The sequence below is a fragment of the Prionailurus bengalensis genome, chromosome B2 (assembly GCF_016509475.1).
Source record: "Prionailurus bengalensis isolate Pbe53 chromosome B2, Fcat_Pben_1.1_paternal_pri, whole genome shotgun sequence".
Lineage (NCBI taxonomy): Eukaryota > Metazoa > Chordata > Mammalia > Carnivora > Felidae > Prionailurus > Prionailurus bengalensis.
The window spans coordinates 137,157,726-137,185,329 of record NC_057349.1 but is presented as its reverse complement, the minus strand read 5'-3'; the positions used below and the strand labels follow the sequence as shown (position 1 = coordinate 137,185,329).

Here is a 27,604-nt window from a genome sequence, read left to right as displayed (position 1 = left end):
TTTCAGAATTTTGCTGGTACTGTCTTCTTTCCTGTTGCTTTATCCTTGTAGATTTGGGTGGGTGGGGGGAGGAGGGTAAACAAAATATTTGCTGTTTGTAGAGGGGATTCAGGAAAGAGAAAGCAAGATGCGTATGTTTCATCTGCCATCTGGAGTCCATGTTCTTTTCATCCTTCAGGGCAACTGACGTTGTGTTTCTTGCAAAAGTCTACTTAGCCTGCTCCAGGATCCAGTGCTGTCTCCCTTCTCCAAACTCCTCTAACAGGGATGAGTTACCGCGAGTTGAGTACCTGATTGGATTCACCCTTGTTTTGTTTTGCTCTGTTTACTCTGGCTTCCTAACCAGACTGTAAGCTCCTTGAAGGCCTGGGGGAGAGCGTGTTCCACTTCTACAGACCTCACACTGGGAAGAGAAGGCTTAACACCAGGGGCCACTGTAATAGCTGTCGATTGCTTGCTTTTCCACTAAGCAGAGAGTAAGCTTTTCCTGACCACGCTGACATATTGTCCTCTTGCCTTGCTGAATCTCTCTCCAAGGATGCTTAAACTGCATTTCAGGAGACCAGAACCTGTTCCCCTAGAAAATCTTGGGCAAACACCTTTGCTAACCATGTCCTAAGGCATGCTTCTCTTTTAGGTGTTGCTGTTCACAAATTCCCTTAGTTGTTTAAGAAAGCCATTGTTCTCCCAACCCTCCACACGAAGTCCCTCCTGCCTCCTTACCTGTAAGTCAGCTGACTGTGGTGTAACAAAGGGCCTCCTTCTCTTTTCTGTATACTAGATGGTCATGGTTTTATGCTGTATTGAAAGGAGTCTTTTTGTAGGCATTGAAAAAGTTTGATGTGAAGGCAAGAACAAATAGATATAATAATCACATTGTGCGTGGGGAGTTGTGGGAGTTCTAATGAAATTTCATAAATCTCACATAGGCAATACAACAGGCTGAAGATGGGCTAAAGGAGTTGGATGCAGAAATCATTGAATTGAAAAAGCATGGTGACAAGTTGCAGATTGAGCAGCCTTCCATGCAGGAACTGTCCAAACTTCAGGTATGGTTTTCTACTAATAGCATTCAGCTTCGCTGATACATCCTAACTGGATATCAAGAAAGAAATTATTTTGTTTATTTTCTTGGTTTCTCTCCATAAAATTCATGTCATTTCATTCCTAATCTTTGTCCTAAATATGGTGAAAGTTTCAGAAAATAGAAAATTTTCTGAAACTTTCACCGTATTTAATGCAATGAAATAAATTGTATTCTCACACTTCCAAGATTCCTTTTCTGATATTTGCTTTATTATTATTCCAATGGCTAAGCATTGTGGTATAGGGTAGTTGTGGCATATTATTTTCTACACTAGAAAATATAAGAATTATAAATCCTACCTAGAAAAGTTAAAAGAGGGATATTTACCCTGTATTATAGTCTCCCTGAGAAAACTGTTTTAAAAGCAAAAAATGCTCAAACGAAGACTTTTTAGAAAGTGATTTTTCTCAGGTGTTCAAAACTACAGTTAATCTTTCATACATGTTTGAATGGGAGAAAGACAGTGTTTCAATTCCAGAACAACAACAAAAAAATTAAACTAGAATGTAGTTGAGATCTCAGCAGAGTTCCCAGCTTCCTCCTGGAATAGGAAATGATTTGGGCTTAATTGGCTTTCTTAGATTAGGCAAAAATCCGACCCCCGCGGGGTGGTCGGGAGAACCTGGGATATTAGACCGGCAAACTTGAGCATTTGATGGGCAACAGAGTTAAATTACATTAAGAAAAAGTGATACACACATGTTAACTTTTCTCCGCATGCTTGTTACAGAGCTGTTGGGGATTAATAGCATTAACTCCAGCACAGGGTCACAAGTTCTTCCTTTTTTGAAAATAAAATAGCTCTTATTTTAAAAAGAACATTTTTATTTTAACTGTCTTCATTCCATTATCTCACATTTCATAATGTCACTAGCCCACAGCCCCCACTTTGCACTTAGACGGTTTTCCAACAGTGCTTAAATGTCAGGTGTAAGAGTCAAACGTCATAGTTGTAAATAGGCATTAAAGTTGAACTTTTCCAGATTGAACCATTTTGGCCAGCGAAACCTTAATATGATACGTTAATCAGGTCCATATGGTTCAAATAAATTTTGTTTGGTGTATCATCATCTCCTAAAATGTCTTTCCAGTTTAAATAGTTATTTATTTACTCCACCACATTTGGCAAAAACATTGCCTTTTTAAGTCCTAAAGTCCTTCTGCTCACATTAACCTCCTCTGTTTCCCTAGCTCTTTGTTTAGGGAATAGTCCAAAATCTGATTATTCTGTAGCAGACAAAATATGAAAGATGCTACAGTCAATGACTCTAACACTATGTAAATGTTAAGAACATTATAAAAAATTAGAATTACGTTTACATGTCCCTCAGCCACACAAACAACTTTTCAACATTTCAACCCCACGTCGCACCATAAACTCTTGACATCCTGAGAAGAGAGCTGTCGAATCTACCTCCTTTTGAAGGAAGTTTTCGAAGAGGCTCATGAGAAAGGCAGGCAGAGCCTTTCATACAGAGCATCACCATCAATCAGATACCTGAAGGAGTATTTTTGGTTGGGTTGTGATCTTGGGAGGGAGTATGCTTTTCAGAGAAGGGTCAGCACATGACCTGAGAGTGAGTATCACGGTCTCTGTTTCATAGGACATGTATGATGAACTGATGATGACCATTGGCTCCTGGCGGAGTAGTCTGAACCAGAATCTTGCCCTCAAGAGTCAGTACGAAAGGGCCCTACAAGATCTGGCTGACCTGCTGGAGACTGGACAGGAGAAGATGGCAGGTGACCAGAAAATCATTGTGTCTTCCAAGGAGGAAATTCAACAACTGCTTGACAAACATAAGGTAAAAAGGGACAGAGAGAGAGAGAGTGGGGGGGGGGGGGTGAGGTGGGGGGCTATATAGTTGCAAAAGCATGTTCTTAATCACTGTTATATATATATATATATGTATATGTATATATATATACATATATATATATATATACATACATACACACACACACACACATATATATATAGTAAAATAGTAAAACCTATTATTATCAATCTTTTATGAGTTCCTCCTTGCATAAATTACTCTTTAAAATTAAGCAACAAATGTATGTTCAAACCCATGGGCATTCAGTAGCCCAGGAAAATTATAGAGGATAGGTTTCTATAATTTTGTGAGTTAAAAAGAATACCAACGTTACTAGTAATTTTAATTATCACTTCCTCACTAGTATTAGCCAGCCTTTCTCCTATCATAAATTACAACCAGTGGGAAACTTGGGGACTTTCTTCGAAGTGCCCAGCTTCCTTCTTAATTCTGCTTTTGTCCTCTGTGTCTTTTATGCCCATTTATTCCTCTAGTCCTAGGTGTTTTCTCTGCCTTCTGTTGCCCTGGACAAAGGCTCCTCTCTGTGCCCTGGGAATGCAGAGCTGCCCACTCGGCTGTGGGATGGGGTTTCTGTCTCTTACGTGTATCACTCAGTTCCTCTGGCCCTTAAGTACATGCTCCTCTGGTTGCTGTAGGCCTCCAGAGTTTATTCTTGGGGACAGTGAGTCCTCTTACTACATGATCAAACCTGGGGGGCCTGAGATTGCCATGTTCCATGGCCAAGCTCAGGTTAGACACTACTCCTTAATAAAGGAATGCCTGTTTAATGTGCACACAACAAATAACTCTTGCATTATTAAAATGATTACAGAAAGAAGAGTTTGCCAGTCTAGAAACCCAAACTCTCAGACTGTAGGAATGTCATATGCATGGAAACTTTGAAAATCCCTTTGGATTATAGATAGTTAACATTATGCTAGTTAACATGTAGCTCTTAACATGTGGTGTCTTATAAAGGTAAATTTTGGGGGGGGGAGGGGGAATTGCACTTCTTGCTATTTTTCCCAGGGAGTTTTGTCCAAAACTTTGTGATTTATTAAAGCCTTATCATTTGGCTTTGAAAACATTGCTTTAAAGTTCACAGCTGGTTTTCCTCAAATCTTTGACAACAGCAATAAAGTATCATGCTGAGTTATTCCAGAGAGGAAGCTAGGATCAATGAGCGTAAATAACAGAGACGTAGGCTCAATAGGTAAAGAACTCTAGAAGGATTTGGTTGCATGGAACAGATAACTCTCCTGGCCATGGGAAGACCATCCAAGGCCATTAGCAGGAGATTGGGTTGTAAAAGGAATATCAGTTTTTGGTGCATGTTGGGCTAAATGACCTCCAAGTTCTCTTCCCACTTGAAGAGTCTATGATTTAATAGTTGTCAGTGAAAAATGAAGATACTGGCTTCTGTTGACCAGACGTTTTCTGAGGGAGAGCTCTATAGTGAACATGTTCTATATAGACTGGGTGGTTCAGGGTCCTCACCCACAAAATGGGAACTAAAACTACCTACCTCATAGAATTGTTACAAGGTTAACTGAGTTGGTCAGTAAAGCATTGGTAGAGTTTTAGCATATAGCACACACTAAATATTGTTATCAACTCCCAGCCCTTCAGCCCTAACCACAGTGGAGGGAACAGGAAATGGGATGAGCTCTGTCTCCCTCCTCTGGGGCCTGTTACACATAAAAAATTAACATTTAAAAATACATTTGTAGGACTGTGCAAGGCCTACCATTCTGTCGTGTGTAAGTATAATAAAAGGGAAATTTAAAACTGCGTAACAGCAATCCGTACATGTCAGGCTGTGCTTGGCAGTGAGTATTGGAGCACAACAAATGCTCTGGGAATTCGGAAGAGTAGAGTTCAAGCCCAACCATAAAGGAAGGAAAGTCATGAATGTGTCAAGTGAGGACATCTTGGGAAGTATGGCATATACACAGAGGCCAAAGAGGGGAGACTGGTTGCCAATGTGTCTGAGGGACAAGGGAGGCCAATTTGTGTGGTGGAGTTAATGAGAGTCTTCCAGATCGTATACAGGGATGAGGCATTTGGAGAGCAGAGGAGTTTTATCAACAGCTGGTCCCATCCGAAGGGCTCTGTTTGCGGGGACAGAGTATCTACAGCACATCACATGTCAGTGCACTTGAGGGGAGGGATGAGAGGCCAATTAAGAGACTGGAGTTCCCGTCTCTGTGGGAAGCCATGAGTGCCTACGTGAGGCAGGGTCTTGCAGAGGTGGGAAGATAATGCTCATATATTGCCTGAGTTCCATCAGCTTTTACATGTGAAGCGGCTTTTATTGTAAGGTGGTATATGAATGAGTCCCTGATCTCTTTCTACCTGACAAATTGCAGGAATACTTTCAAGGCCTGGAATCTCATATGATCCTGACGGAGACACTCTTCAGAAAGATAATCAACTTTGCGGTCCTACAAGAAACGCAGTTCCACACAGAACTGATGACACAGGCTTCAGCTGTACTGAAACGGGCTCACAAGAGGGGTGTGGAGTTGGAGTACATTCTAGAGGTGAGACTCCTGATGTAACATCTTTCCTACAGCAGACCCAACTGCAAAGCATACCCTTAATGGAAGATGTATTTATTCGTGCAGTTCACCTCAGAATTGGAACTCCCAATTCTCGGAGTCCCTCAGACTCAGCCTCGTGTTCTGTCTTGTTTCCCTTGTATTTCCTATTTATGTTTGGAAAAGGCTGTGCCTTGCCGTGAGTCAGCTAGATTTATCGAATATTGACTTTGGACAGGGCGTGATGGTATTTGGGGTTTTGACAGTGAGACTAAAGAGTGGCCGATCTTTGCTATCCACTATTGAAAAAGACTTCACATGATTTTTAAGAAGACTTTCCAGTTTCAAATAAAATAAAAATGAGAATTTAGGAGCGAGTGGTTTGGGATTTCTCCTTAGTAGAATGTCTGTGCTATATATGTATATGTATTGAATGTTTGTGGTAGCTTTTTTTGTTTGTGAATGTAACATATTTACTTTGCTTTACTACATGAAGTAAACATACCCTGCCCTTTTGCTGAAATCATGCCCTCATCATTACTGTGGTAAAGAATGAAACCACGCATATCAGATGCCTGATATGTTCCAGATGCACTATGTACATTATCATTTCATCCTCACAATGGACAAGATAGTTGTTATTATCCCCATTTTTTTAATGTTATAAATTAAATATTTTTAATGTTATACATGTTATAAATTAAACTTCTCTGAGGTTCAGAGAAGTTTAGTAACTTGCCCACGCTCATACTGCTGGTTGGTTATAGACACCCAAGCGTGTTTGCAATGCTTTTCAGGGTCACCATCTGATCACTTGCTTCAAAGCCATCTTTTGCTTCCCAAAGCAAACCAAACACAAACATCTCCAACTAACTATGTATTTTTTTTATTTTTTAATTTGTTTTGAGTGAGAGAGAGAGAGAGAGAAAGAGAGAGCAGAAGAGGGGCAAAGAGAGAGGAAGAGAGAGAATCCCAAGCATCAGCTCAGAGCCTGACACAGGGCTTGAACTCGAACTCATGAACCATGAGATCGTGAGCTGAGCCAAAATCAAGAGTGGGGTGCTTAACTGACTTGAGCCACTCAGGCGCTCTTCCAACATAACTTTGAAGTGAATCTGTTGATTGCGTACTTTGCACAAAAAGAAGATCGTGGTTCTTTAATGAGGATTTTTTTTTTAATGTTTATTTATTTTTAAGAGAGAGAGAGAGAGAGTATGAGTGGGGAAGGGGCAGAGAGAGAGGAAGACACAGAATCCGAAGCAGGCTCCAGGTCCTGAGCTGTCAGCACAGAGCCCGACGCGGGGCTCGAACTCACAGACCGCGAGATCATGACCTTAACTGAAGCCGGACGCTCAACTGAATGAGCCACCTGGGTGCCCCATAATAAGAATTTTTTTAGCTTACAGACTGATACTGTGTTTCTAGACATGGTCTCATCTGGATGAAGACCACCAGGCGCTCAGCAAACAGCTGGAGGTGGTGGAAAGTAGCATCCCAAGTGTGGGATTGGTGGAGGAGAGCGAGGAGAGGCTCATCGACCGGATAACACTCTACCAGGTCAGCGTCCAATGGCATCTCAGTGTGAAAAGTTGCCACATTTCCTTTTGAAACTTCACTGTGGTTTTAACTGAATCTAAACAAACTTGCAGTCAAATATTTTATTAAGTACTTTTACTTTTATTTCAAGCTATTAACATTGGTGAAAGCAGATAGATTTTAAGTATTTGTTTTATAATAGGAACATAAGATCTTTTTTCTTTTTTTTTTTTTTTCCTGTTTATTTACTTTTGATAGAGAGGCTGAGTGTGAGCAGGGGAGGGGCAGAGAGAGAGAGGGAGACAGAGAATTCGAAGTGGGCTCCAGGCTCTGAGCTGGCAGCACAGAGCCCGACGCGGGTGCTCGAACCCACGAACCGCGAGATCCTGACTTGAGCCGAAGTCGGCCATGCGACCAACTGAGCCACCCAGGCGCCCTCTTTTTTCTTTATTTAATGTGACAGCTCTTTTGAAAATTCAACTGAGCATTTTCTGTGGTGCGTGTTGGTGTTACAGCTTGATCGTTTTAAGTGTACCTGAAGTTACTACAGAAAAAAAAAAAGAAAAAAGAAGAACACCTATACTTAAATATAGGTGAGCCATCTCAACGTTTCTTGGGTGCAAACGGTTGAATTCTGACTAACAGGGAACAGAACATTACGAGCACCAGAGAAACTCTCATTCTTGAAGAGAAAAAAAAATGCATCATTCAAAGTTTTAACCTGGTATTTTCAATCAATTTTAGCATTTGAAATCCAGCCTTCATGAATACCAGCCCAAATTATATCAGGTGTTAGATGATGGGAAACGACTGCTCATATCCATTAGCTGCTCAGATCTAGAAAGCCAGCTCAATCAACTGGGAGAACAGTGGTTGGATAATACCAACAAAGTGTCGAAGGAACTTCACCGATTGGAAACAGTACTGAAACACTGGACCAGGTAATACAATGGCTGTTACACATAATTTTAGATTAGTGCTGCGGGCTCTTTCTAACACTAGTGGGTATGGGATTAAAGAAGATAAGGTCCCCCTAGGCACTTATCTTGTAATTTGGAAAATAAAGGCGAAAACAAAGGCTTCCCTCCCTTAGATTCTTGGACAGTTGTATGAACACGCAAGTAGAAGTGGGCAGGGAAGCAGGTACCCAATGCCCCTTACCTTTGAGCTCTGATCCTCCCTTGCCTATTGGCTGTACATGGGTGTTCACAGGAAAACCTTAGAAGGGGACATAGAATGAAAGTATGTTCGAGAAAGTAAGGGCAATGGGAAGTATTCAGGAGAAGTGGAGGGTTGATTTTACATCATGAAGTACTCTATTTCTATGCCACCTTTACTTCTAAGAACTTTTAATAATAGTCATCTAATATTTTCTAAATATTCTCATTGTGAGTGAGTAGGAGAAAGATACATACTTTTTTTTTTTTGCATTCAGCTTAGAAATGGGAAAGCTGAAGCTTGCTTAATGTTTAAATTTGAAGGGAATTTGAGAGTGTCCCATGCAGGGCATTATTCTCCCAGACCTGTTGTATCTCTTGTTTTAAAATTGGCCTTGCTGAATAACATGGGTTAGCAGAAAGGAGGTATCGGAGGTTTACTTGATAGATGCATTAATATAATTACAGATATCAAAGCGAATCTGCAGAACTTATTCACTGGTTACAGTCTGCAAAAGACAGGCTAGAATTTTGGACTCAACAGTCTGTGACAGTCCCACAAGAACTGGAAATGGTCCGTGATCATCTAAATGCTTTCCTGGTAAGCCTAAGAATCTAAAACATTTGATTCAATTTTATATACTTAGTAAGCCAAGCTGAAGAGAATTTGTCAATGTTAACTATGTGTGGTCAATAGTTATGCAAAATACTAGGGTTCAACATTGCCTCATTAAAGTAATTTTCAAGGAATGGCTTCATTGTTGGCTTTCATTCGAGGCAATGGTATACTTTCTTTTTCTTTTTTTCTTTTTTTTTTTTTTTTGGTCCTCTGGAGTGCTTAGCATAACTCCTCTTGAAGACGTATAGAAAAATTGTTTATGTAGTAAATGGTTCTCTTTTCTTAAATTAAAGGTCTAACTATTTAATCCTGATTTGAACATTGCTGCTCCTTTTAGGAGTTTTCCAAAGAAGTGGATGCGAAATCTTCCCTGAAATCATCTGTTCTGAGCATCGGAAATCAGCTTCTTCGATTAAAGAAAGTGGACACGGCTTCCCTACGTTCAGAACTGTCACACATTGACAGCCAGTGGACTGATCTGCTGACAAATATTCCGACTGTACAGGAAAAGCTCCACCAGGTATAGAAATAATCATAGGTTTAATTCATAACCATTGATTTAAGCAGTAGTCAATGGAAAGAGTGCTAATCTGCTTTTGCTTTCAAATGGAGATCTGCTCTGTCATGGACAGTTTGCCTTTTCTTTCTTCCATTGTTCTGCACACTAAAGGTGAGCTGTTCTACAAAGCCGTACCTACAAATGTCATTTCTTCCAAGGACAACTTCTTCAGTGTGTGTGTGTGTGTGTGTGTGTGTGTGTGTGTAGTTGTAGTAGAAACTTCATCTGGCCTTGTTTAAACTTTCTTTGTACAATGTGGGTTGCTCCACTTCCCTCATAAAGTGAATAGTTACAAGAATTCAATCACAATGTATTTTCAAGACTTATAATCTCGCCCATAATAGAACAAATGGCATTCAATAAATTTAAGTACTTCCCTTCTCTGGAAATATACCTCCCTTCCCTGGATCCCAGACAATGTATATTTACCTCTCTTTGATATTCGTCACTCTACCAGGTATGATAGCTGTGTTTAATGTTTGGGTCTTATCCCTCCTAGTCAACAACTATATATTTCCAGGAGGGGCAGGAAATATCTCGCAATCATCTCTATATCTTTCTGTACCACATAGAAGTTCATAAATATTGTAAATGATTGCCCTTGTTCCTCCAAATCATTGTAATAAGTAACTGCAAAAACCTATGTTAGATTAAGTAAGATTCATAAATCTAACTATATTTTAGTTAAAGAGTAAGGAAATTGGCCATGCTCTTAGGAATAAATATTAGAGTGCCAAAAATCTAGAAAATGATAGTTTGTAATGTGGTATTTTTCTTTCTTCCTTTAACATTCCTGAGTCATAATACACAGAAATTTTTACAAGATAATTAATAAAATACATCTGTTGAATGTTTTGTAGTTAGGTTTTTTTTAACTCATAAAACTAGCTATAAAATAAGAATAATATTTCCTTCTTGCTGGTATTTTGATTAATTAGTTAGTGTTTATACAATGTTTATAGTATTGGATGTCAAGTGAACATAAGATGCCTATTATTGTTCATTGTTTGCCTGATGTTTAATTTCAAGCTTGTAATAAGGTTAAGATCCAAAAATGTCATTAAGAAGTGTTATCTCTCTTGGCACATCAATAAATATTAACGTAGGGTTTTGGGGTTGGCAGAAAGTTGGTTTGAATTTTAACCCTTGTGCCTTCGTTCTGTCTCTTACTTGGGCAGCTCCAGATGGATAAGCTGCCGTCCCGCCATGCCATTTCTGAACTGACGACTTGGATTTCTCTAATGGAAAATGTTATTCAAAAGGATGAAGAGAACATAAAAAATTCGATAGGTTACAAGGCAATTCATGAATACCTTCAGAAATACAAGGTAGTGGAATTTTTTTTTCTTTTAACTTTTCATATTTTAGGACTAGTTCATTCAAAAGAACTCAAAACTCAAATTATGCACATCAGATTTTGGAGTGGATGTTTCATACATAGTGACCAGATAAGGGTACAAGGGTAAAAAAAAAACTGCCTCCCTAGTTGTAGACATAGAAAAGCTGTCCAGTGTTAGGAATAATTTTTAAAAATTTTTTTCAGTGTTTATTTATTCTGAGAGAGAGAAAGAGAGAGAGACAGAGAGGGCAAGCCAGCAGGGGGAGGACAGAGAGAGAGGGAGACAGAGGATCCTAAGCAGGCTCCACTCTGTCAGTGCACAGCTCGATGCAGGGCTCGAACCCGTGAATTGCAAGATCATGACCTGAGCAGAAATCAAGAGTCGGTTGGTTAATCAACTGAGCCACCCAGGTGCCCCAGGAATAATTTTGAATAAGATTTTGTGTCATTTAAAAAATAATAAAAATAAATGCTATAATTTATGAGTATGTTATAGTGAGGTTAGACAATTTATCCAATTTTACATACATTCTCTACCTAAAATGTATACATATATTTATATTCAATAAATTAATTCAAAATTCAAAATTTTATAAATTTTTATATATTAAAGTCAGTAATTTATACTTTTATAAATTCAGTATGTTCGTATATTATATGTATATATTCAATTTCTGATAATAACGAGTTATAGAATTATAAGCAGATTGTGTCATTTGGACTAAATCACAGAAATGATAAGATTAAAGTTGTTTAAGGCTTTCCAATTCCTGATAAAATATAAGACATTTATGTGCATAACCTTGTTTCTTTATTTCCTCCCTTCACTTTTCAGGGTTTTAAGATAGATATTAACTGTAAACAGTTGACAGTTGATTTTGTGAATCAGTCCGTGCTACAAATCAGCAGTCAGGATGTGGAAAGTAAACGCAGTGACAAGACTGATTTTGCTGAGCAACTTGGAGCCATGAATAAAAGTTGGCAAATCCTGCAGGGCCTAGTGACTGAGAAGGTAAGCCACGTGGCTCTTGCTGTCCAACATGCCAAGACCAGGGACGGTCTGTAAAGAAAACTCATTTCACAAGCAGGATAGCTTCACACAGCACACAAACATTTCTGAAGGGGACACCACTGAACCCCATTGCGCTAAATATTCTTCACTCTCGTTCATGATTTTCTCTTATTCGTCTTCTACTCTTCACCCATTGTACGTTGTTTTACTTTTTTAAAGGTGCCCCTTAACTTCTTTTGCCTTTCCAAGTTGACTTTACTTAATTACCAATACTAGTTAGTCACCGACTTATACTTTATAAGATTTGTTTTTTAATCCTCTATACAATAAGCTGTATCTTAAAAGCTCTTAATTTAGAGGGAGTAGTGGCTTGAGTAATTGGAGGAAATGGTGGCTTGAGTGCCAGTGATTTGATTTTAAAATAAAATTGCAAACTTCATTTCATTATGTGTGTTCAGATCCAGCTGTTGGAAGGCTTATTGGAATCTTGGTCAGAATATGAAAATAATGTGCAAAGTCTGAAAACTTGGTATGAAACCCAGGAAGACAAACTAAAACAACAGCATCGAATTGGAGATCAGGCTTCAGTTCAAAGCGCAATGAAAGACTGTCAGGTACGTTGCCCGGGGGGCTGACATGGTTTCGTGGCAGTTTCGTGGCAGGTGCCAAAGGAGTTTTCTGGCCCTGGGAGCTGAGAGTTAAATACTGAAAAAAGTTGTATTTGGTAATGAACTTCTCTGATTATGTGAGTTTATGAGGTTTTTTTTTTTTAACTATTAGTTTTTCACCTATTTAAAATAATTTGAAATTATGAGAATCTTGAGACACGCTCTGAGGTAGACACAGGGCTACCAACTCCCACAGGCTGCTCATCAGATTTAATAGTTAAACATTTTGACATATTTTCCTGAATTACTCCTTTTCTGAAATATTTTATAGTGAATCCCAGACATCATGTCATTTTATTCCTGCATGCTACAATACACGTCTCTAAGAAGTTGACATTTTCATATATAAACATAACATCCTTATCATCACAAAAACCTTGACAATAATCCCTTAATGCTATTCAATGCTCAGCTCATAACACTGTCTCTACAATTTTCTTTAAAACGTCTCTTTTTTTTCCACTTAATTTATTCACATAGGGATACAACAATGTCCACATGCTACGTTTGTTATTAGATCTCTTAAGCCTCCTCAGTATTTGTTAATAAAGCTAACTTGTTGCAGAATCTGTAGACTGGTCCCATGTTCAGGATTAGCCTGTGGACTTCCTTTCAGATGTCCTCTGTATCCCCTGTATTTCCCATAAATGGACGTTAGCGCTAGAGGCTTGACTGAGTTCTGTTTTCAACTCTACGGAGCAGAGGGCTCCTCAGACAACAGCGTTACTTCCTCCCACGTCCTCTGGGAAGCTCCAGCAGCATCCGCTCATTCTACCCTTAATGGTGAGAGTCTCTCCTGCAAGTGGAGTGAACATGCTCTAAATGGTTTCCAGTGACTTAGGAACACTTAATATTTGCTCAGGTATTCTTGTTTATGCAAAAGAAAGTGAGTTATTGCAGGTAATGCTGTAATAAAATTTTGAAATAGTTCAGTGATTTCTAATACACGGAGCAGCTGTGATGGTTCTCTGTAGTGTTTCCCAAGAACAGCCGAAGACTCAACTATAAAATAACTCTACAGGAACGCACCTTTCCCCAAATCTTGTTTTTATATTGTAGGCTCCGAAAAGAAAGGCCTTTCATAACAATCTTCCTTCCAACTGGCAATTTTTTCTGGGGCAGATGTAAAGAAAGATCCATTTAAACTCTCAGTCAAAGCTTTTCCATTTAGAAACGGAAGAGCAGATACCTTTGTGCTGGGCTGACGCGCTAATAGATTGTAATTTCCAGCGTGCATAAATACGGCAGAACCAACATATAGAGAAATACCCTGAAATTAAAAATATGCTGCTCATCAGAAGATGGGTGTATAAAAGACTGAAGACCAAAATTATGCCTCACCTAGCCTCATAGCATTTCCGGGTTTCCAGGAGCCAGTAGTGTTTCTAATTTCGGCCATCAATTTTTGTCTATCAAAATGTGCCAAAAAATCCAGAATTTCACAATTTTACTTTGAGGGATGAGAAGTCTGACCTCTTAAGCTCCTGAGTGTTTCCATTAAAATGAAAAGATAATTAGCAACCTTAGTGCTTCTTTGTTCTGTCATTGTGATAAACTTTACTGTTAGAAGTGAAATAATGCGTTAACTTTTCCTTTTTAAAAAAATTCATCTTTAATTTTTATTTATTTTTCAGAAGAGCATGAGTTGGGGAGGGGCAGAGGGAGAGGGAGACACAGAATCCGAAGCAGGCTTCAGGCTCTGAGCTATCAGCATAGAGCCTGACATAGGGCTTGAACTCATAAACCATGAGATCATGACTTGAACGAAAGTTGGGCGCTTAAGTGACTGAGCCACCCAGGTGCCCCTAGCTTTTCCTTTTTTCTTCTTTCTCTCCTACTTTTTTTTTTAAGTTTTTTTTAACATTTAGTTATTTTTCAGACAGAGACAGAGCATGAACAGGGGAGGGACAGAGAGTAGGTAGACACAGAATCTGAAACAGGCTCCAGGCTCTGAGCTGTCAGCACAGAGCCCGACGTGGGGCTCTAACTCGGGAATGGCAAGATCATGACCTGAGCTGAAGTCAGATGCTTAACTGATTGAGCCACCCAGCCACCCCTTTAAAAAAAATTTTTTTTTAATGTTTATTTATTTTTGAGAGAGACAGAGACAGAGCACAGGCAGAGGAGCAGAGAGCTCCTCTTTCTTTTTCACCTCATTAATGTACTTTTTGCCTGCCATTTTCCATTTTGCTTTTTTTTCATGACCGTACCTTTTATTTAACAGAGATGTTACTACCAGAAAACGAAGTGGAGGTTTGGCCAAGTTTTACTCCTTTTCGGACCCAAATTTGAGTCTCTCCCGGAAGGTCACACAAGGCAGTGTCAGGAGGGAAAGCTTGAAATGTGGTTTAAAGAACTTCACACCAATGCCAATTAGTGATTTCAAATTTAGTCATTTTTTTTTTGAAACAAAGAACAGAATGAAAGTAACCCACGCAGTTATTTTGGGGCATCATGTATAAATCACCACAGCTTAACGGCAGGTTCTATTTGGCAGTACCATAAACCTTGATAAAAATTTATTGTCATTTTTGAGAAATTGTTCCTCTGGACCAAAGTGTGATGTTCAAGCCAGCAGACTTAAGTGACTGGATTCAACTTTTATTTTGTTTAGAACGTCTTGAATACTTTCCCACTCTTTCAGAGGTGATTTATTCATTTAAACCAACATAAAAAATGATACTTATGAATTAACTCAAGTTAAGAATGATTTATTATAGCAAAAAAATGTTAGGTTTGGCTTCTTTCGTCAGTGATCAGAAACAGAATCATCTTTTAATTATTATTGAAAGGAAAGGAAAACACACTTTCATTTTGCACAAAATATATATTTCAGTCCTGTTTCCTTCCTGGATTTTGCTTTTATGCCAACATAAATGTGCAGGGCATTTTAGGGATGTGTTTTGAAGCAATGGGTCGTTCATTTAATATTGCTCACTAAAAAAAGTTAACATCTATGGGTAAATAAGGATAAATTTATTTCCACTGGTTGGATTTTAGAATCCTATTAGAGACATTATGGTTAATCTTTTAAAGAAGTAGAGAGAGAAATCCTTAAATAGTGAAATTAATGGTGTTTTCTATACCGCATAGAGGACCTATAACCCTAGTAATCATTATATTCATTCTCTGGTTAATTATCAAAGCTGTCAAAATATTGACAGAATTATGAAGTGGAAATGAAAGAACAATATTAAAAACGAACGTGATCTCTTCAGGCTACTAATTGCATGAATTTCTAATTACTACATCAAGAAAAAAATAGCTTCATGATAATTAAGGAGAGAAAAATAAATAAATTGGTACTGACTCATGGCTGATTACCAAATAGTTGACTATAATAATACTATCCTATGTGAGCCAAGTTTTTAACAGCTTTAAAAGACATTCCATATATTCATTATATATATTTCATATGTATTATTTTAGAATTTTCTTCACTTTAAGCTCCATGGCTACATACCTATATATCTAGTTCTTTTTTTTTCAATGTTTATTAATTTTTGAGAGACAGAGACAGAGTGCAAGTGGGTGAGTGTCAAAGAGAGAGGGAGACACAGAATTCGAAGCAGGCTCCAGGCTCTGAGCTGTCAGCACAGAGCCCGTCGCGGGGCTGGAACTGGTAACCGTGAGATCATGACCTGAGCCAAAGTCGGATGCTTAACTGACTGGGCCCAGAATTCCATTCTGTTGCATGTCAGCCTAGGACTGTGTAACTTTTCCAACACCAGGATATATGATTTTAAGAACATAAATCATGTTATTATTTTTCACATATATTTCTTTCCTTCTGACTCCTTAAAAAAACTTACCTGGTGCTATGTCTTTATCTAGTAGGTAATCAAATTTTGCTTTTTAAAAGTTATGCTAATTTATCTTGGAATAAAAGGACTATTTTAAAAATTTAATGTAGGAACAAGTAATGCTGTGTGAAAATGCTCTCCTGAAAATGACAAATTTTTTTGTATCAATAAAAAATTGCGAGGATATGAGACTGTAATGGCTCAATTTCAGTGGACTGCAGAGTTCCGTAATAGAACAATTTAAAGTGACTGTTTTTAATCTCTCAGGATCTAGAAGATTTGATTAGAGCAAAAGAAAAAGAAGTAGAGAAAATTGAGCAGAATGGACTTGCTTTGATTCAGAACAAGAAAGAAGAAGTCTCTGGTGTTGTCATGAGCACGCTGCGGGAGCTCAACCAAACCTGGGCAAATTTAGACCACATGGTAATAACTGCTTGCAGAGACCTGACATTAAGACCATGTTTTTCTTCTCATGTCCACATGTGTCATGGGTTTTGGTTTTCCTGAAATAGCTGAGTAGTTACAGAATATCAACCTTATCTCTTTGTACTAAGTCTACTTTATTAATCTGCCTTAAAAAAAAAAAGTCTAGCTTTGGATATTTCCTATAACAGACATTATCATGAACATTACTCTCTTAATAGTCTCATCCACTCCCATGTTCATAGATACCACCTAGGCACAGACAGTTCTCAAATGTGTCTCCCCAGCCTGGATTTCTTTCCTAAACTCTAGACAGAGACAGAGAGAGAGATGCAACTTATAGACATCTCTTCTTACAGGACCAGTAGACATCTCAAACTTGCATGCCGAAGCCAACTCCCAACTCCTGCCCCACAAACCTATGCTTTCTGCCATCTCAGTGATTGATGGCTCTGTGCGGTTGCTTAGACAGAAGACTGTGTGGTCATTCTTCACTCTTCTCTTTCTCTCATTCCCCATGTCTGGTCCCTCAGCAATTTTGTCAGCCTTCTTTTCAGAAGAGATCTAGAATCCAGCCTCTCCCCCATCTCTGTAGCCCGCACTTCGGTCTAAGTCAGCATCATTGCTGGCTTTGGTTATTTCCATGGCCTCCATGCCAGAGAGGTCCTGTTAAATGGAAGCCAGATAACACTAGTCATCTGCTTAGAACCCCTCAATAGCTTCTTGCCTAGTTCAGAATGAGGCCAAAACTTGGCCCCATGACCTGGGCTCCCATAGTCCCTTTGACCTATCCTCTGCTGCTGTCCCACAGGTTCCTATTGCTTTTGATCTCTCCTTACTCTTGAACTCCAATGGCCCGTTCCACACCCAGGGACTCTGCATTGACTGTTCCCTCCATCTGGAACACCCTCTCCCAGTATCCTCATGGGCTACTCCCTCTCCTCAAATTTCTTGTTCAAGTTCATCATCTCAGTGAGGGCTTTCCTGTCTACTTTGTTTTAAATGACAGCTCCCACATCCCATCTCACCCTCCCTGACTCTCTTCTCTGCTTTGCTTTTATCTATATTATTTATCAATTTCTGACTGAGGATGCAGCCCACTTCTTTAAATTTCTCTCACTAAAATGTAAGCTCTAGGAAGACATTTGATAAATACATGCCGAATGGAGTGCTGAATCCTCCAATAATAAATACATGTAACAACAGATACTGCTCTGCACACACCTGTGTGAGTAGTTACCATCCATACTTTGCAGAGATGCGGGCTAAGGCACAAGCAGGTTAGGTGACTGGGACCCTTGGAGCACAGCAAACAGCTCCTTACAGTCTATGTACTCGTCCAGGTGCAGCCTTCGAGTCTGTCCTTACCTTGTCTTTAACCCAGTTTTAAATCTATTTTATTTTATTTTATTTTATTTTATTTTATTTTATTTTATGCATTTTTATAAACAATTACAAATCTGGGAAATAATTTACTCTATCAATTAAGTGATTCTTTCACAGAAACATCTTTTCATGAAAAACCAACAAGAATGATACAAAAACTAAATAGACTGTTTAAAAATTCTGATTAATCTCCTGGCTCTGTTTTCATGTCCCCCCCTGACTTCCTGGGTGAAGTCCGCCCCCTCTCCGGTCCGCGCCTCTGGGCTTTATACCATTTGTGAGGCAGCACTTTTGTAACCCTTTGGCCTATTCTATAGTAGTTTGGTTGGTTTCAGCATTTTTCATTTATGCTAAGAACAAAATCGGAGAAAGCAGGGACAAATTAATTTATATGATCTCTTTTCCTAATTATGGCCATACTTACTCCTTATTCAAAAGATTACATTTAGAGGATTAAGGGTGACATCCAGGAAGTCCAAAGTAGATATCTTTATAAATGATACAGATCAAACTAAGAACTTACATTTTCTATTGCAGATAAGTCTAGGGAAAGAATGTTCTTAGATGTTTTGTCTTAAGATAGGAATTTGAGGGTTTGTGTGCATGTGTGTGTTTGTGTGTGTGTGTGAGAGAGAGAGAGAGAGAGAAGAGAGCATGCATACGTGTGATGGAAGGAAGGAAGGAAGGAAGGAAGGAAGGAAGGAAGGAAGGAGGGAGGGAGGGAAGGAAGGAAGGAAGGAAGGAAGGAAGGAAGGAAGGAAGGGGATAGATATTTTTTATTTCATTTCTTGGGACCAGACTGAGTAGATTCAAATCTAGAACTCTCATATTCTGATAGTAGGATCTCAGGTGATTTTCATAACCTGAGGTGTCTCAGGTTTTTTATCTATAAGATGGAGATAATAATTACAGCCACCACATAAGGTTATTATAAGGATTGAATGAGTTCATGCATTTAAAACACTCATTTAATATATTTCCTAAACTGTGGTATTAAATATATTGACCTTTTATCACTTTTATATTATATAGATATATAGAATGTATATTATGTGTATTACATACAAAGGTCCTATATTACCTTTTTAAGCATTTAAATTTGGACTGAGTAGTCAAAAGTATGAAAGACATAAATTTCAATATTGCTACATATTTTCAAATCTTTTTTTTTCTAGTTTATTTATAATGCCTGAAACCCTGATGAAGTTCTTAGATACTAACGTTGCTTCCATCAATTCAATATATATTCTATCATTTTTTTTGTTGTTGTTTATTTATTTTTGAGAGAGAGACATACAGAGCACAAGCTAGGAGGGGCAGCGAGAGAGGGAGATACAGAATCCACAGCAGGCTCCAGGCTCCGAGCTGTCAGCACAGAGCCCGATGCAGGGCTCGAACTCACAGACTGTGAGATCGTGACCTGAGCTGAAGTCAGACACTTAACCGACTGAGCCACCCAGGCGCCCCTCCATCATTTTGAATATTATGCAATTATAAGAAGTTTCTGTCTCTTTCAATAGGTTGGGCAGTTCAAGATACTGTTGAAGTCCGTGTTTGACCAATGGAACAATCACAAGGAGGCCTTTGATGAGATAAACAGTTACCTCATGGAGGCCAGATATTCTCTTTCCCGCTTCCGCCTGCTGACTGGTTCTTTAGAAGCTGTACAAGTTCAGGTAGACAATCTTCAGGTAAGGAATGAATTTAACCCATCTTTAATATTCTCTTTAGTTTGATAAAATTAAAAAAAGCAAATGTGAACATCATCCTGGGATAGTGCTATATATTGTTTACATTTAATTATTTTTAAGTATTTAAAATTATCTTAACCCGCTTTATTTTCAACTTAATTAAACTTGCCTGTGGATAACGCATTTCTGGATTAGTTGGTATATAACCAAATGATTTAAAAAATTCTATTACATAAATATCCATGTGAATATATTTTATAGAATGATTTTACCTTCAAGCCAGCCTCCCTGACCCACTGTCGCTGCCTTGTGCCTTCCCTTTCTCTCTTTATCCTGCTTCTCCCAACATATTCTAAGGGATTAAAATGAAAACAAAGAGAAAGATAGCAAAGCGGTAAATTTGTAAACTATTAAGTTGTTTTCCTTTCGTTCAGCATAGTATCAGTGGTCTGTCTGATGTGTACACGTAAGCCTCTTTTTTCTAGCACTTACTGCTTGGTTTCCTGTGTGCCTGTCATCACTGTACTCATATAGAATGACATTGCTGCTGTTTGACCCTACAGAGCACTCTCTCTTACCTCAGGCCACTGCCTTCAAATCAGCTATCACTCTTACTCCCCTGTGCACTGGGCATTGACTGGGCACTGTCACCTGTGGCCGCTCTTTCTCCCTGGCTAACTCCTGCAGACTTCGGGATGGGCAGGACAGGCCCTCCGGGGAGGGGATGCCAGCAGGAGCCCAGCATGTACTCTCCTTACATTAGTTCGTTTCCCTGCTTGGCAATGAAAGTTCATATGCTGCCGACCTCATATGCCGCCTCTCTGAAGGGAATGCTTTTTCTTGTGGATGGGATAAGAGGGAGGGAGGATAAAACATACATATATAATTTCTTTAAACCTTAAATAGTTGTTGCAGATACTGAGAATCATTAAAACGTGCTTTGAGAATAGTAAGTTTGAAAACATATTTTCTAGCTTTGCGGCAATTAGAAGTACTTTTTAGTGTAGCCTGTTCTATGTCTAACACCTGCATATGCTGTCTTAAGATACAAAAGGATTTTGATTTGATGGCAGTCAGATATTGGTGTTAAACAGAACTCGGTTTTTGTAGCCTACTTCACCTAGAGAGTTTTACTAAGAACTGAGTCTGTCACCTCAGCAGTATTTCCGGGGAAACGTCTTCCTTCAAGATGCTTCACTGGTCCTTGGTAGAAGACTGTGCCAAGTCTATAATCTGCCTAGTAAATATTCCTTGCAAGGAAGAACACCCAGATATAGAACTTATAAATGGTACCCAGAAACATCATGACTTCTTAAGGTCTAGTTATTGGGAGTTTCTGGTAGAACACCTGTAGGTATGTAATACAAAGGAGACGTGGGTTTTGATTTTGAACAGCAAAGAGAACCAGTGTGACAGATGGCATGGCTTCCTACCAGTTGACGGACAGGGACACTCATGCGAGCTTTTCCAGCAGAATTCCAGATGCCACTGTAAGAAGGTTTAGTTGCTAGGAATCCCTTCTTACACCCATAAGAGCAAAATCATTAAAAGAAGAAATGATTATGTAATGAAAACTTATAAAACATTGGAACAAAGTCATGCTTTATGTATGTTTATGTACACATTTATGAAAACAACTCTAAATTACTTTTAAACTCGATTATTAGAATTTGCATCCTGTCACGTCATCTGTGGCACTTTTTTTTTCCCCCCCTTGGGAAGAATCTTCAAGATGATCTGGAAAAACAGGAAAAGAACTTACAGAATTTTGGTTCCATCACCAACCAACTGTTAAAAGAATGTCACCCACCTGTGACAGAAACTCTTACCACCACATTAAAAGATGTCAATATGAGGTATGGAAGATGCTAATTTTACACTGTTATGCATTATTTTACATTACAGCCTTATTATAAATAATGATACAGCTAAAACTTGCTGGCATTTTGAAATTGAGCTTTAAAGACTCTATTCATGTTTTGATTTTCACAAATGAATTTAAGGTAAGAAAATGCAGTGAAGAGGCTTAGAAAGAAATGAGAGCTGCTATATATCCCAAGATTGACCTCATTCCTACTATCTACCCCTGAAATATGAGTGAGCCATATTACATGATACAATTATGTCAGATTGAGACGAGACATCCCTGCATTATTTCCATATTCACGTGAAGCAGGGTCATGAAAAATAATATAGTAAATAACGGCATTTGTTGAGAGGTGTTAATCTGCCCATGAGTGTTGGCTGTTGTTTCCAGATGGAATAACTTGCTGGAAGAGATTGCCAAGCAGCTGTGCTCCAGCAAGGCTCTCCTTCAACTTTGGCAAAGATACAAGGACTACTCCAAACAGTGTGCTTCTACGGTTCAGCAGCAGGAGGATGGAGCCAGTGAGCTCCTGAAGGCAGCCACTAACAAGGACATTGCCGATGACGAAGCTGCGACGTGGATTCAGGATTGCAACGTATGTTTAGGAACGCTGGCGCTTTCCCACCACGCGGGTCTTAGACATCTCGAGTTTAGCAGGGCTCGGGCTGATTGTGGGTAAGCTTCTGGTACGTCTCAGTATGTGGGACAGCTCTCCAAAAATTGTTTGTAAGTATCAGCGAGGCTCCTAGGTTTTCAGAACACAGTTGCACGTGTATCAGATTTAAGAGGCCCCTCCCCCTGTTTCGTGTTTAGAGAGGAGTTGTTTTCCCATTTTTTCCTAATGGCATCCCATCCATGTGAAGATTCGGGCTGTTTTTACAGATTTGATCAATTTGAGAAATGACCACATGGAGAATAATGTTGTATCTTTTAAAAATCTGTGAAAAGTGTTATCTATATCTTATGTAAGCATTAACATCATTATTTCTCCTAAGAATTTAATAGTAGAAAGAAGTCTTTCTCTCCTGACTTACTGGAATACTTCTTTTTAATAAAATATTTCTCTTTTTTACTGAAGTTGCCAGAAACCTACTTTAGGTTCTCTTGTTTCACTCATTCCATGCTTCTGACTCTTCGTCCTTATTTGTCTTTATTTTAATGAACTTGTTTCAAAGACCTTCTTGTAAACTTTCCCAAATCGATGTATTAGAATTAGGCAAGTTGTAAAAAGCACATAAATCAAATTTCAACCTATCCTAATACCTTCACATAAATACTGAATAAATTACCTTAGAGCCAAAGTTTAATATTTACAGTAAAGGTAATGTAATGCTTTTCTCCCTGACTTCCACATTTTATCTTTATAAGATTCGTGATTTTTTTTTAAGTTTTTTAATGTTTATTTTTGAGAGAGAGAGAGAGAGAGAGAGACAGACAGAGAGCACAAGCAGGGGAGGGGCAGAGAGAGAGAGAGAGAAGGAGATACAGAATCGGAAGCAGGCTCCAGGCTCTCAACTGTCAGCACAGAGCCCGACGCGGGGCTTGTACTCACAAGCCTTCGAGCCATGAGATCATGACCTGAGCCGAAGCCAGCTGCTTAACTGACTGAGCCACTCAGGTGTCCCAAGATATGTCATTTTAAAGTTTCAGTCCTCCTGAGTTGATATACACATACCTGTTTTAGAGGGCAATGCTCCAAATTATTTCTCTGAATTTGTTAAAAATCTATGTCAAAGTCAGAGGTGCCCCCCCCTTTTTTTCCCTCCCTTTCACAAGAGTCAATGTATAGGCATAGCAAGCTTTGCTCTTTCCACCGTGTCTGGTGGGTCAAGAACCAGTCATTTGTCATCTCTTAGTGGTAGAAGGAAACTAGAAACAGGGAATTTCCATTGGCTTAAATTTTGAGCATATGAGTGTCCCACAAAGAAATGGAGGCAAGAGAAACTATGGCAAAGAATGAAGATACAGTCTTCTTTTTATACTGCTTGACTCTGCTCACCAGGGCCATTGCTGGGGTTCTATGCCCCACTAAAACAGGAGGGCCCATTGTAACCACTATAATGTGACCACGCACACAGAAGATGCTGTTGACAAACTCATCCCTTGTGTGTATAATATTAATTAGAAAAAGGCAAAATGTAGCACTGTGGATTTTTTTAACTTTCTTTTTTTAATTTTTTTAACATGAAATTTATTGTCAAATTGGTTCCACACAACACAAACTCATCCCTTGTGTGTACAATATTAAGTAGAAAAAGGCAAAATGTAGCACTGTGTTTTTTTAACTTTTTTTTTTATTATTTTTTTAATATGAAATTTATTGTCAAATTGGTTTCCACACAACACCCAGTGTAGCACTGTGTTGTTGATTTGATATCAACTACAGGAAAAGATAGGAAAAATGCCCGAATGTTTCATTATTGGCTGTACTTGTAGTCGTGTTTCTTCTTGTTTATGTATGTTTCTCTGCAGTTCCCCCGATGTCCTACAATGAACCTATGTGATTTTTATTATAAGAATAGCACATTTATCTCTAAAAATGTTAGCACCCATCTGGTTTTAAACATCAGATTTAATGCTTGATCATTTTTCTGCAGGTGAAGGTGATTTAGTGTAATAAATCGACAAAGTAAGAACTGAGTGCTTCTAGACGTGTGGACCTTTGCTGATTATCAGTTTAAGGAGTACCCTTAGCATGTTGTTGCATAATGGCATATTTTCATCGTCTATAGGATCTCCTCAAAGGCTTGGGGACAGTGAAGGATTCCCTTTTTGTTCTCCGTGAGCTGGGAGAGCAGCTCAAGCAACAAGTGGATGCTTCAGCGGCATCAACCATTCAATCCGATCAGCTGTCCTTGAGTCAACGCTTATGTGCCCTAGAACAGGCTCTCTGCAAGCAGCAGACCATGTTACAGGTGTGTTATAAATCGGGCGTTCTATAACATCTGAGCCTCAACACAGGAAAAGAAAATTTTTCCATCGTTGAGACCTTGCCTCTTTCAAGAGCAAAGAATTACAAAGTAGACAAACTTGGAAGTTCCAGTGGGGACAAGGGAAGGTGGGAGTCTTGCACTGTCCTTTCCAATGTAATTTTGCCCCTGAACCAATGCCTCCTTCTAGAGTACTGAGTAAAATGTGTTCAACTAATAAACACTAAGTGGCTTTAATATTGACATTCATGTTTATATAGCAAGTTTTTGCCAAGAATCAGAATATATTTCTGTTTGGAAGTATATTTTACAAATAACTTTAGTTCATTAATAAATGGTACATAGGAATAATTCTGTTTTCAAAAAATTACGTTAATAAAGAGAAGAAAGCTTAAATCATATAGCCTTGTTTCTTTAGGAAAGGCATCTTGAGGATGGCACTTTGACACAACGATATGAAAAGTGATTTCAATACCCACTTACCCTTTAACTAGATTTCTAAATATCAATTTTCTTTTGTGGGAAAAAAAAAGGCTGGAGTTCTTGACTATGAAACCTTTACCAAGAGTTTAGAAGCTTTGGAGGCCTGGATAGTAGAAGCGGAAGAAATATTGCAAGGGCAGGACCCTGGCCACTCTTCTGACCTCTCGACCATCCAGCAAAGGATGGAAGAACTTAAGGTAAGTGCTTTCAAATCCTAGCCCCAGATCTTCTATCTGTTGTCCTCAAAATCTTAAGGAATACTCACAACTCCTAAGGTAGGCCTACTTTTTATTTTGAGCTTCCAAAGAAACCCTTGCCAGCTCTGTTTTCCTGGAGTGAGCACGCACTGATTTCACAGACTGTGGTGGGAGCCTGGCCGGGAGCAGCCCTAGGACCCCAGCTCAGTGCTGCTTCTCACCTCTTCCCATGCCCAGTGGGTAACCTCCTCCTTCATAGCCCATGGAACCTCCATCCCCGTCTCTACCTTCCTCTCCTGCACAAGCCCCCTGTCTCTCGGATCCTGGCAACAGCCTCCATGACTCTCCTTGCAGCCACTCCTCCCCCTCCAGCCCACAGCGGCCAGAATGATCTTCTTCTAAAAGGTTTTACCTAATTATGAACTATTTAAACAGTCAGTAAATAAAATAATACCATAGACATGCCAAGTTCATTGTCTTTTTCCTCTGCTTAAAACCCTCCGCGGGTTCCCACTGCTCTCCCAGGGTGAAGACCGGTGTGGATTATCAGGCCCAGGGTACCTGGCTTGCACCTTCTTTAGGGCCTCATCCATCTCAACATCCATCACAGTGCTTCTGTGGAAACACACTATGTTCCCCTTTCCGGAATTCCTTTTTTTGCCCCACCAACTCCCTTCCCACCAAAAGGAATTAACTTTCGGTCATTTTGTTCAATGTCACTCTCTTAAGAAAGTTTTTCTTTTGTTCACGGTCAGGGTCCCCAGGGACACACTTCCAAAGTACACTATTTTTTTTTTCTTAAATTTTTTTTCATACCAGTTAATTATGTTCATGTGATCAGGTGACCACTGTTGTGGAATAGTATTGTGACTCTATTATTAGAAGAGTATCTTACAGTCTGTAAGCCCCATGAGAAGGACCATGGCATGTGAGTTTTGTTCATGTGATATCTGTCCATGGAAATTCTGCCATTTGGTTGTTAAGCTTTTGGCTTCAACACTTGGGAAGATTTATTCTGTCTGCAGGGTAGTGAGCCTATTTCAGAGCATGAAAAGAGAAAACACACAGCCAAAGGTGTCCTGACATTTCCTTCCTCCTGTAGCTGGTTTCCTAGATGGGGTTATAGATGCCCACACGAAAAACAGAAAAGACAGCCTTGTCCTATGTTTGAGATCTGAAAGCATAGATGGCATTGTCAGCTGAGTCTCACCAACTTTGGGATTGGGGCCAAGGACCTAAAACTGAAGCTGTGAAATAATGTGTGGTGGCTTCCAAACTTGAATGGGATCGTGTTCCATCTAGCAAGAGGTCCACAGCTCCTGTTACCCAGACCTGCCACCTGCTAGCTGGGGGGCCTTGCGCAATTTACTTACAGATTCTCAGCATCTTGTCTCCCATCCTGAAATCGGAATAGTAGTGGTACTTACCTTATGGTATTGTTTTGCAAATGAGTTATTACCTGTAAAGCTCTTATAATAATACTTGGTTTATAATAAGTGCTTAAGGAATGGTAGCTATTACTATTATAGTTGTTGCTATTATAAATATTATTATTGGTGTTAGATAATAATGGAGCAGAATAGCACAGATACATGGAATATACAGGGTAAGAAATAAGCCTGCTCAGTCATCGGCATAATTTTCATCCTTCATCAGTTACCAAGAATTACTTATGAGTAAATAGACCAAGTAAATAATACACATAAACTACCTACATGTTCAGTGAAACCAAGTAAGTAGCTGTAAAAGCAATTGCAGCAGAAGCACTGGCAACTGATTAGGAGATGTAGCTCTTTTTTATTTGCAGCTCTGGAGATTACAAGTAAGTGGCCTAGAAATGCATAGGAGCCCAAAGACTGGCTTCTTCCAGAAATCTGAAGTCCACTGTGCAGCGTGAAAGAACTCTGCCTTTTCTTACCATAGTGCTAAATTGGCTTTTAAATCTTGCTTTCAGGGACAGATGTTAAAATTCAGCAGCATGGCCCCAGATTTAGACCGTCTAAATGAGCTTGGATATAGGCTACCCCTGAATGATAAAGAAATCAAAAGGATGCAAAATCTGAACCGGCACTGGTCTCTGATCTCCTCTCAGACAACAGAGAGATTCAGGTAGAGTAACCAAGAGATGTTTTGGCCACTCTGATAGATCAGTAGAAATAAGTGCATGGCTTGTGTACATTTATAAGTTCCGAGTCTTTCCAATGATACTTACAAAATTTGAACCGGAAGTGGCAAATTCAGTGAAATGGTTGCCCATGGCTAAGGTACTAAAAATTGTTTGAATAAAAAAACTTAAAAAAGAAAACTCATATAAGAATATATTAAAGATACATACATAATTTTATCATTCTTAAAACTTACCACTTTAAACTTTTATTCTTTTTCTTTTTTTAATTTTACTACCTGAGGTGAAAACTTTGTGGTGGTCAATTTAGAAGTAGAGGCAGAGGATATTCATTTAATCTAGTTTTATATACTAACAATATA

The 27,604-nt window shown here is 39.0% G+C and overlaps 1 protein-coding gene across 1 annotated transcript in view; it reads left to right on the top strand.

The window, feature by feature from the left end:
• SYNE1 (spectrin repeat containing nuclear envelope protein 1) overlaps window positions 1–27,604 on the top strand; it is a 472,071-nt gene that overhangs the window by 359,277 nt on the left and 85,190 nt on the right. The window contains 17 exon segments of the mRNA XM_043592628.1: window positions 930–1,049; window positions 2,692–2,892; window positions 5,277–5,450; window positions 6,873–7,004; window positions 7,728–7,924; window positions 8,609–8,741; window positions 9,097–9,279; window positions 10,497–10,646; window positions 11,493–11,669; window positions 12,128–12,283; window positions 16,408–16,563; window positions 19,470–19,640; window positions 21,363–21,496; window positions 21,898–22,102; window positions 24,240–24,422; window positions 24,971–25,117; window positions 27,072–27,226. Of these exon segments, the coding sequence (XP_043448563.1) occupies window positions 930–1,049; window positions 2,692–2,892; window positions 5,277–5,450; window positions 6,873–7,004; window positions 7,728–7,924; window positions 8,609–8,741; window positions 9,097–9,279; window positions 10,497–10,646; window positions 11,493–11,669; window positions 12,128–12,283; window positions 16,408–16,563; window positions 19,470–19,640; window positions 21,363–21,496; window positions 21,898–22,102; window positions 24,240–24,422; window positions 24,971–25,117; window positions 27,072–27,226 (2,774 nt within the window).